Source organism: Solanum stenotomum, chromosome 12, assembly GCF_019186545.1.
Source record: "Solanum stenotomum isolate F172 chromosome 12, ASM1918654v1, whole genome shotgun sequence".
Lineage (NCBI taxonomy): Eukaryota > Viridiplantae > Streptophyta > Magnoliopsida > Solanales > Solanaceae > Solanum > Solanum stenotomum.
In genome coordinates this window covers 35,736,904-35,748,107 of record NC_064293.1, presented here as the reverse complement: position 1 = coordinate 35,748,107, position 11,204 = coordinate 35,736,904, and the positions used below count along the sequence as shown (strand labels likewise).

The 11,204-nt window shown below is 28.7% G+C and overlaps 1 protein-coding gene and 1 non-coding gene across 2 annotated transcripts; one reads left to right on the top strand and one right to left on the bottom strand.

Moving 5' to 3' along the window:
- Positions 1-764: 764 nt before the first annotated feature.
- Positions 765-837, top strand: TRNAR-CCU (transfer RNA arginine (anticodon CCU)). The gene has a single exon. It is a non-coding gene; the product is annotated as a tRNA-Arg (tRNA).
- Positions 838-987: 150 nt separating this feature from the next.
- LOC125848532 (uncharacterized) lies at positions 988-2,471 on the bottom strand. Its single transcript, XM_049528415.1, has 3 exons — positions 2,268-2,471; positions 1,427-1,606; positions 988-1,353 (listed from the first exon to the last, which is right to left on the bottom strand). Exons 1-3 carry the CDS (start codon positions 2,280-2,282, stop codon positions 1,099-1,101), a joined length of 450 nt encoding a protein of 149 aa, XP_049384372.1. The 5' UTR covers positions 2,283-2,471; the 3' UTR covers positions 988-1,098.
- Positions 2,472-11,204: the final 8,733 nt, after the last annotated feature.

Below are 11,204 nucleotides of genomic sequence, written 5' to 3'. Positions count from 1 at the left end.
AAAAAAGAAATTAACATAAGCATGTGTCCACGAGACCAAATGAATGACTATTAAGGCTAGAGATGTAGACATATTTAAAGTGTGGTACTTTGGAGTTTCAAGGAATAGAAATGGAGTAAACATTTTAGTAGATAGGGAGCTTAGGAGCTAGTGATAGAGGTTAGGAGAGTGAACGATAAATTAATGGTGATTAAATTAGTCATTAAATAATTTACCTTGAATATGATTAGTGTAAACGTACCACATAAGGGCTCAAATGAGGAGGATAAAAGACGATTTTGGGAAGATGTGGCCGAGGTTGTGAGAGGTATTGAATACACTAATCAACTTTTTCTAAGAGGAGATATCAATAGCCGCCACATTGGGCAACTTCAAGGGGTTATGATGATGTTCATGGTGGTTTTGATTTTGAGACAGAACGAAGGAACAAATTTGCTTTTGGACTTCATAAAAACTTTTCATTTGATTATATAGCTAATTTCAGTTTATCAAGTGAGATTACTTGCTGACATTCTATATAATACGATAACTTAGACTCAAATAAATTACTTATTGAAAATGTGATAGAAGTCCATTTAAGAACTGCAACATTATTCTGAATGAGTATCTTACAACCCAACATTATCATATATACATGAAATAAAAGTTATCATTATATAGGGTAATTGTTCGACAAGGGAGTTCACCTTTTTTAGAGTAGGGATTAATAAGCAAACAGAGAGTAGATAATATAAAAATGAACAGAAAGACATCATAACAACAAAGCGCCTGTAGCTCAGTGGATAGAGCGTCTGTTTCCTAAGCAGAAGGTCGTAGGTTCGACCCCTACCTGGCGCGTTTCACTTTTTTAAACTTTAGTTCTACAGTATTTTTTGTCTTTGTTGCAAGGGAAGTACAAGTTGTTAATCCTTTTAGGTAAAAATGGCACTTACTTAGTTAATCAATGGTATATTTTGTTTAGAATTTACATGGAATGGTGACATTTGTGTGCTATTTTATTCACTAAACTAAAGTGCAATTTTATTATCAAAATACAAAGAAGAAAAACAGAATTGACAAAGCAACATCACTAGTGTCACAATCAATTTGTGGAAAAAATCAGTTTTTAGGTGAGTGTGAATTACTTTTACTACGACTCATCTTCTCTAACACATTATGTAGCAATGGAACACACAATTTGTGTGACATATTATCTCCTTGTTGTCCCTTGTAATCCTCTGCCTCTGATCTTCTAACACAAACATTCTCATTATGAACTCTGTTTGAAAACTCCAATCTTCCTCTGCTTCCTGGTTTAATACCGATAAGTCGGCCTAGAGAAACACTTTGATCTTGGAAAAAAGACATTGTAGACTGAAAACAAATCCCAAAAAAGTAACTTTAGTATCTTACTGGTACTATGAAATTAAACAATTAGAGAAATTACCTCAGTGTCAAGGCTGGAGGATGAAAAAGATGAGAAACTAGGCGAAGATACGTATAAACGGTATGCTGCTTCTCCTGCTGCTGCAGCTGCAACTGTTACAGCCTGAGATCTCTCAGCTACTCTAAGCCTTCTGTTCATGTTTTCAAGCCCAAGTGGCCATCCACTAGGTGCCTCATGCTCCTAAAAACACCGTTTCAATCAATCAATTAACTACATTTCAATCTCAAATTAGTTGTGATCGGCTGGCTATATAATCATTTGTCTTTAGATTTATTCATGATCTTGGTAAGATACAAATTACTTCAAAATAGCCAAAAGATGCAAAATCCCCACTCCCATAACTCCTCAACAACAACACATCCAGCATAATTCTACAACTGGAGTTTGGGGAGGTCGGTGTGTACACAACCCCTGCCACTACAAACAAGAAATCTCTACTCTCTTTTCTTTTTTCATGATCATAGGTAAGATTTAGGGCAGGTTCAAAATAATAGGCGGATTTAGGATAGGTTACGCGGGTTCAACTACTCATTACTTTCAACTCAAACTTTGTATACACATAAAGTAAAATAAAAGACACTATATGTACTAAGAACACACTTATTATAAATCCACCCAATCTAATTCTGAATTCGCCTCTGATCAAGACCGGTGATCTATCAAAGCAGAACAATAAAGCAATCTTGGATGGAAGTTCACCAAGAACTACTCAAAATCTATGTTATGTTGTAGAAAGCTATACTTCAAAAAATAGAATCCTAATTCCTAAAACAAACAAACAATTGATTCAGTAAACTTTGCAATGAACAAGAGTGGTACAATAAAATGTTATGTTACTTACATGTGTTACAACCATGGCTAGTATGAAGAGTTAGTAATTTGGAAGGAGTGAGGCACTGAAATCCAAGTTTAAAATGAAAAAATAAAAAAAGAGAGAGGTGATGTATGTATCACTTTATGGACTCTTTATTACAATCTTCACATTCTTTCCTAAATCAATTGAGCAGTTGGATGGTCTTTCCCAGGCCCCACTCAGGAGTTGAGCTATTATATCTCAGTGTTACACCTAGGGTCCCTTCATCTACTCCTCTCAACAATAGTTGTAGATCTGGTTAAGACGAACGGCAATAGGATATTTATTACAATTACTATTCTCTACATCTCATATTAGATGAACATCTTATTAAAAATAGTTATTTTATATTCTCTACGTCTCATATTAGAATAGTTGTTTTTATACTCCCTTTGTCCTAATTACTTGTTTATTTTTTCTTTTTTAGTTGTTCCTAATTACTTGTCAATTTTGATAAATCAAGAAATGACAATTTTTTACCTATTATACCATCAATTAATTACTTTGAAAAAGGTAAAACTTCTTGAAAATCGTAAGTTTTTTAAATCATTCACTTTATAATTAATAGGGATAAAATGATAAACTCATTATATCAATTATTGTTTTCATAATAGGTGTGACAATTTAAAAGTGGACAAGTAATTAGGGACAAATGGAGTACTTCACTTACTGAATTAGAACAAAATTAATTACTCCTTCTGTTCACTTTTACTTGTTACACTTTGACTTGTCACACCATTAAGAAAATAATTACTGATATATGTATTTTATCAAACTATCCCCTGTTAAATCGTGTCTTGAAAATTGATTTGAAAAATAAGTATTTATTGATAAGGTAAAACATGAAAAAAATTATTGTCTTTTCTTGATATGTCAAAAAAAATAACAAGTAAAAATAAACGAAGGGAGTAATTTTTTCCATTTTACCCCTACAATTAATATGATCTTTAAAAATTTAAACAATTTTTCAAAGATCCAACATTTTTTTTAAAGAGAGGCTAATTAATAGAGCATGAACACAAAAACAAAATAATAAAATTGATCAATTTATTAATGATCTCTTATTTATTGTATAAAATTGAAAGCGTATGTCTAATCGAAGGAAGTTGAATTTGGAATATGGTAGAATAGCTCCTGTNACGACAATTTGTTACCTATTATACCATCAATTAATTACTTTGAAAAAGGTAAAACTTCTTGAAAATTGTAAGTTTTTTAATTCATCCACTTCATAATTAATAGGGATAAAATGATAAACTCATTATATCAATTATTGTTTTCTTAATAGGTGTGACCATTTAAAAGTGGACAAGTAATTAGGAACAGATGGAGTACTTCACTTACTGAATTAGAACAAAATTAATTACTCCTTTTGTTCACTTTTACTTGTTACACTTTGACTTATCACACCATTAAGAAAATAATTACTTATATAGGTATTTTACCAAATTATCCCCTGTTAAATCGTGTCTTGAAAATTGATTTGAAAAATAAATATTTATTGATAAGGTAAAACATGAAAAAAATTATTGTCTTTTCTTGATATGTCAAAAAAAATAACAAGTAAAAATAAACGAAGGGAGTAATTTTTTCCATTTTACCCCTACAATTAATATGATCTTTAAAAATTTAAACAATTTTTCAAAGATCCAACATTTTTTTTAAAGAGAGGCTAATTAATAGAGCATGAACACAAAAACAAAATAATAAAATTGATCAATTTATTAATGATCTCTTATTTATTGTATAAAATTGAAAGCGTATGTCTAATCGAAGGAAGTTGAATTTGGAATATGGTAGAATAGCTCCTGTATCGGGAAATTAAAACTTCAAAGGGTTTTCAGACTTCAGAGTGGGGCCAATTCAAGATTTTAAAAAAGGGTGGTGAATTTATGATATAAATTGGACGGATTCAATTTTTAGATTCAAATTTATTTGATTTCTATGCTCAAAATTAATGACTTTTCTTTCTTGAAGTACAATACATTATTATAAGGTTACTCGAAAAAGTCATTTTAAATCAACTATTCTATATTTATCAAACAAACTAAAATGATAAACGAGGTCCTCCTTTTTATTTATAGGTCGATATCATTAAATAAAATATTAGATGTGATTTCGTAATTAATGGAGTAAGAATTTAAGTATTTTTTTTTGTTAAACAAGATAAATAAACGGTCCACCTTGAGAGATGAGTTGAATTTGATAGGTTAGCAGTTGATGAAATTATATGTCACTTACTAATTACTGCGACATCTTGAAAATTATGGTGGTTGAATATAATTAATTATACAATATTGCAGGTTACTGCTTCATTTTCAGCCTTCATCCCATAAAATTGATTGTAACAGCATGTCAATGAACTTGATATCATATGCTGGGTTCTAAAATATCGTGATATCGAATATTAGATGATTTTTTCTCATTTTATCGATAAAAAAACCCACTAATTTGATGTGTTGTTGTTGAGGCCAGGGGCAGAGCCACCTTATGGTCAGGGGTTCATCCGAATTACCTTTGGTGAAAAATTATACTATTTATATATGGTTAAAAGATTTTTTTTATGTATATATAGTATATGTCAAACCCCTTCAATTAGTTCATGTATTTATTTCTTCAGATTTTGAACCCCCAAATGAAAATTCTGATTCTGCCACTTATCGAGGCAAAAAGTGTCAATTGGTGAAATAACCTAGAATTAAGTTAGGTGGCTTCAAGACTCACTGTCTCTACCGACAATTTCACCACACCAACTGTTAATCCTAACTCCCAACTGATACGGCACTCCAACTCTTAATTTCACTTATTTATTAATTAATTATTATTTAGGTGAGTGTGTTGATTAATACCCTTACATTATACCGGAGCCATAACCAGTAAAATAATTATAAGTTCGACAAAATTTAATAAGTTTAAATGAATGTAACTAAAGAGAATAATGATTCAGAATTCATAAACTAATTTTTTGTACTATTACCATACATAGTATAATCTGATTCATAAGTTTGATATTAATTATTATGTAACATTATGCAAAATTCAATGAAAATTATTAAGTACTTCATTTATCTCAGTTTATATGACTCACTTTCCTTTTTTGTTATTCTCAAAGAGAATGACACATTTCTATATTAAACAATAATTTAACTTTAAAATGTCTATTTTACCCTTAATGAAATGATTTATAACACTCTGTTTGGATCATTGTTACTCATTGTATTGTATTGTATCGTTACTATACCTACAACGTTTGTTTTGATTGTTACTTAAAATGTATTGTATTGTATTGTATTGTTAAATTTTGTTGTTACTTAACAATGAAAACCCCTATTTTATGGAACAACCGATTTGGTGTGTTCCCATTGTTACTTAATTTCTTTTTCCAATTATATCTTTACATAATATTTCAAAATACTATTTTACCCTTTACCTTATATTAGTTAATTCTAGTCAAACCTCCTACCCTAGAATAATTAAGGATATTTTAGTAAATTTATAAATTACAATACAGTACGTACGATACAATCAAACCAAACAATTAAAATATTATTAAACAACAACAAATAATACAGTCTAGCCAAACATTGTATCTACCATACAGTACAGTACAATAGAGTACAATACAATACAATACATTATGAAACAATGGGTAACAATGATCCAAACAGAGTGTTATAGTCATACAAATATCTATCACTTATTTTAGACCACAATTTTTAAAAGTCTCTTTTTTTAAAAAATCACGTCAAATCAAAATAACTTATATAAAATGAGATGGAAGGAGTAGTTAATTATCATTCTGTTTGATTGTAAATAACCAAAGGCAAAAGGGTATAGTTTTCAAGTAGAAGGAATTGTTACTATCTTTTGTCTATGATCAGTAAAATTGACCAAGAAGGGTAAGTGGATGACTTAAAATTCATTTTTTTTTTAAAGTGCTCCCATACTTTGTACTCAAAGTGCATTCATGGTCAATTAAAGAGTCCTATCCATCCACTTAATTAGTGTATTGGAAAATTGGGAGGAGCATCAATTTATGGGAAAAATTATGGGCTTCCATTTTCTACTATTGATTACTTAAAAGTCTATGAAAGAATGAAATTAGTAGTCTTCTTTGCAATGAGTTGTGAAGAAAAATGCCAATTTCTGAATTGTCCTTTTAATTGGAAGACCAAATGTTTCATTGACCAACATAATGTGTGAATGTTTTCATGAAAAACATTGTTATGTTATACCCATCTATTTCAGTTTATGTTGTGGTGACTAAGCATGAAATTCAAATTGTTAATTCGACTACAAGAGAATACCCAAAATAATTTTGTAAGTGATGTTTGGAGAAGGTGATATGCATGCAAATTTTATCCTTATCTTTTGAAGGTAGAGATACTGTTTCTAATAAACTATTGATTAATTAAAATATTTTAAAGTAGAAAATTATTAATTTAATTGTTATATATTTATTATTATATAAATGACAATTGGAATCTATACCGAAATATAGCAATTTTTGGAAAAACAGTTGATCATCCCTCAACTATGACTCAAATCTAATGTACATCATTTACATTATCTAAGTGAGCAAAAAACATCCTTATACTATCTAAAAAATAACAAGAATCATCCTTCAATCTATTTTTGTAAAGAAACTGATTGAACCAATAATAAAAATACTTCCTTCATTCCATATTAACTCAAGCTTTGAGGTGTTTCACACCCTTTAAGAAAAGTAGGTTAGGACATAAATCGAACATAATTTTCCATTTTTACCCTTATTAATTATTGTCAAAAATAACTAAACATTAATTATAATAACTAATTCCAATACTAACTTAAAGAGTAAAATTGGAAGAATATGTTAAAAATAGTCTTGAAGATTGAAAACTTAAGTTAATTTGAAAAATGGAAATGGGCTCAAAGCTTAAGTTAATATGGAATGGCGGGAGTATTTTTTAATTTGGTCACGTCTTGGCCACGACGAGAAGATCAAAGTTACCTAAAAAGAATAAGGATATGGATAGGAAATGAATCTTTCATTCTCAGAATTTAAATTTTGTGTGTTGTTAGTTTATAGAGTATTTTTTTTTGCATCATAAGTAAATTGACTTGCAACAATAACATAAGTTTTGAAATATTTATACAGTACGTTCCGATGGTTAGAAAGATTATGTAAAAAAAATCATTTCAAAATATTACGTCCAACTATTTAGAGATTTTCTTTAATAAATATTTAGGGTGTATATACACTATATATACAATGTAGTTCACATTTTATACAATGTACAGAAATGCTGGAAATTTAGTGAAATTACGTAGGTATTTAGTTATTAAAATAAAAAAAAAATACTTTATTTGAAATTTTTGAAGTTGGGGTAGTATTTGGCCATATTTTTACAAAGAATATTTAGAATTTGAATATATTTTGTCTGAATATCATTTAAAACTTCAATTTCTAAAAATTTTAAAAATCACCTAACTTGATTAGCTTAACCATGTGTATATATTCATTTGACTTGACACATATTTTGTTGGTGGCGTGAGTTTCTTAAAAAAAATAGACACAAGGATGAATGTTGAAACTTTTTGGATAGTTCAAGGATGTTTTTTGTTCACTTATATAACACAAAGATGTACATTAGATTTGAGTCATAGTTGAGGATGATTTTAGCCAAAAACTCATATCCTAATGTTGTAAAGTTATATTTTGTTTGAAGATCATGGATCTAGGCCCATATTTAAGTGCATTATAGCCCATTATCAATCAGTTGGATCTAGGCCCATATTTAAGTACATTATAGCCCATTATCAATCAGTTGGATCTAGGCCCAATTCCTCGGTAGTCTTGATGACAAAGTTATTATTTAGAGAGAAAGTGGATGAAATTGTAAACAAGACTTTTTTCTATTTTATTATGACAAAGTTATTTAGATGTGTTAATATGAATTGTTCCCAAATGGATCCATTAATAAAGAGGATTTTTTTTCGTGTATAGCGACGGTTTCACCTCGAATTACGTAACAATGCGATAGTACTTGTGTATTAATGTAGCAGTAATTTTATTTCAAAATGTAGTGAAATACATTATATTTGAGCACAAGCAAAATACACTTTATTAGTGTCACTTATATTTATTTTTTTCGAGGTAAGAATAAGGTTATGCTTGCACTCTACCCTCTCCAAACCCAACTTGTGGATTACATTAGATATGTTTTTTTGTTACTGTCACTGATATTTTCACCTTATGACACTACTATTTTATGAAATATATACTTGTATCATCACCAGAAACCACCCAACCTCCATGCACCAAAAATCACTTGCGTGCAACTTTATTTTATGAGATATCGTTATATTTCAGGATTGAAATAAGAAGACACACATATTAGGTGTGGCAAAGTGTGAACTACTAAACCCAAACTCTAATATGTATAAGGATTTTTTTAAAATATTGCTAGTTCGAGTAAATATAGAGGCTATATTTGTTGTATCGTGTAGTTTTTCCATTAATAAATTATTCCCAGCTCATCAAACTCTGATGGGTCGTACGTGTTACACTTACATTCCAAATCTCGTATCTTTAATTGTGGATATAGATTTTTTTTTCCAACAAATAAAGTGACAAATTCAAAAATAAGGAAAATTGTAGTATTCGAATTATTTTGTATCAAAATAGTAAACATTTCAGCAGGGTAATATTAATTATCTTTATTTTTATTTTCTTCAAAATGATTTGGTTGGTTAGTGAAATATTTGCCATGATACATTATTGTAACTAGTAAGAAAAAAACAAATAACAAAAAGGTTAAAATGTAAATATCAGGTTAGTCGATTATTCAGGACCACCATTTCACATGTTATTGCATTATTATAAATGGTTAGCATTGTACCTGAATTTCCCCTATCTAGAAAATAACAAAATAAAAATAATATATACTCCAATTTAGGTGAATTTACAATATTATTTCTAGGCTGATAAATCATTTTCTTTTGACCCACTAATTTTCTACTTCTTCAGTAAAGACGAAAAATAAAACTCTGTTGACAGCAAAATATTCTTTATTAAGCTTCAAGAATTTTGAAAAAGAAAAAAAACAATAAGATAATGTTAACTACTTTCTTTTCTATCATGACCCCTCTCCCCTTACTATTTTGTTTTCATTTTATATCATCCAAAAATATATTGTCTTTAGTCATACAATATGTTTTCTTGTGTTCAATATCATGCACAAAATTTTCTCATTTATATTAATTTGAGAAACCATATAATATATCACGGGCCAAATGATATATATTCTCATTAAACCGTGAGATTTGTGATCTTCAAAATAAAAGTACAAATAGATGTAAATATAATTTACATTGACGAGGTATATAATTTAGATTTAAAATATTAACTAATATTTGTGGAAGATGTATAAATAGTTTCACATGTACTCCCTCGGTCTCTTTCTAGTTGTCATGGTTTTCTTTTTTACAATCAAATGATAACATTTTACGATGTATTTTTTCATTATATTGATATGCAAAAAATGTAATTTATAGTACTTTTCATATAGTTTTTGAATATCTAAATTTTTAATTTAAAATATCGAATTAATGTAATCTAAATTTTTCATCAAATTGACTTTCAGAAAACACAATATGAGGGAGTGTAAATTATTATTAAGTCCTAAAGAAGATATTTAAATACTGGATAAACTTTGTCAAGTTGAACTTGGTAGCCATATGCGGATGAGTATCTGATAATTTGGTAGGTAGAAAAGATGGAAGTGATGATTATAATGAAATTAATAATTTATGTATCAACCACACACCACATGCACTTTTCCATTTTTTCAGCATTTAATTTCCATACTCCTATAACATAATGAGTAGTGGCAATGAGTTCTAATGTTACATAACCAATTTGGACCAAACCCTACTTTTTTAGGAATTTTATTGTTTTTTCTCTTAACTAATTATTAGCGATCAAGTGTTTATGCAAAATTAATAGATACATAATATATGTTTAAACACATATATATAAATATCACTCACCAATAACGCTCATTAAAATTAAATCAACTAGTTATAAATTGATTTAATTAATTTGATGTAAATATCTAATGCAGATAACACATGTATACTCAGGGCCCTGATCAGGGGCAAATCTTAAACAATAAGTTGAGAATATTTATTTGAACCCCTTAACAAAAAGTTACACTATATATAAGATAAATTTTTTTACGTATACCTTACCTTTCTTTTCACAACTAATTAATCCCAGGCACCTATGTATACACAACTACTTTTAAGTTACATTAAATTTGTGCCAATCATCAATAAATGTGGTAGTTATTTATTTTCTCATGCAAGAAAAATAATCCCTATGTTCTCGAGTCTATTGTTGCGTTCATTTCATGCAACAGTACAAGTTCTAAAATTAAATGGCCACACAATTTAATATAAATAATTGTTACGCTATCAAGTTAACTCAATATATCATAATAAGTTATTTTCTTTATTTTGTTTGTAAACTTCATATGAATATTATATACTAAGACTGTACTAGACTTTTGAATTTATGAATTTTGAATAATTTATTTTTAATAACAAATACAAAATATAAACAAAAACTACCATATTTTGCTAAACCCGTAATTTCGTTCCTTCATATCTGTGTCCTTTCTATTCCAATTTGAGAAAAAGAAGTTTCACAAATAATGTGTCCTTTCTTAAAGCAAAGGGAAACGAATACTCAATATCTAATTATGACGCATGACTTTAATTATCACTTGGAATTGAGTATAGAAGCATCCTCATAATGAAAATTCCCATCCTATTTTTCATATAATTTAAACTTTGCTGTAAAACGAAGTGACAAATTATAAATTAAAGCAAAAGAAAAAGTTAAAAATAGCTTTGAAAAGAACTCTAAAGGAGATTAAT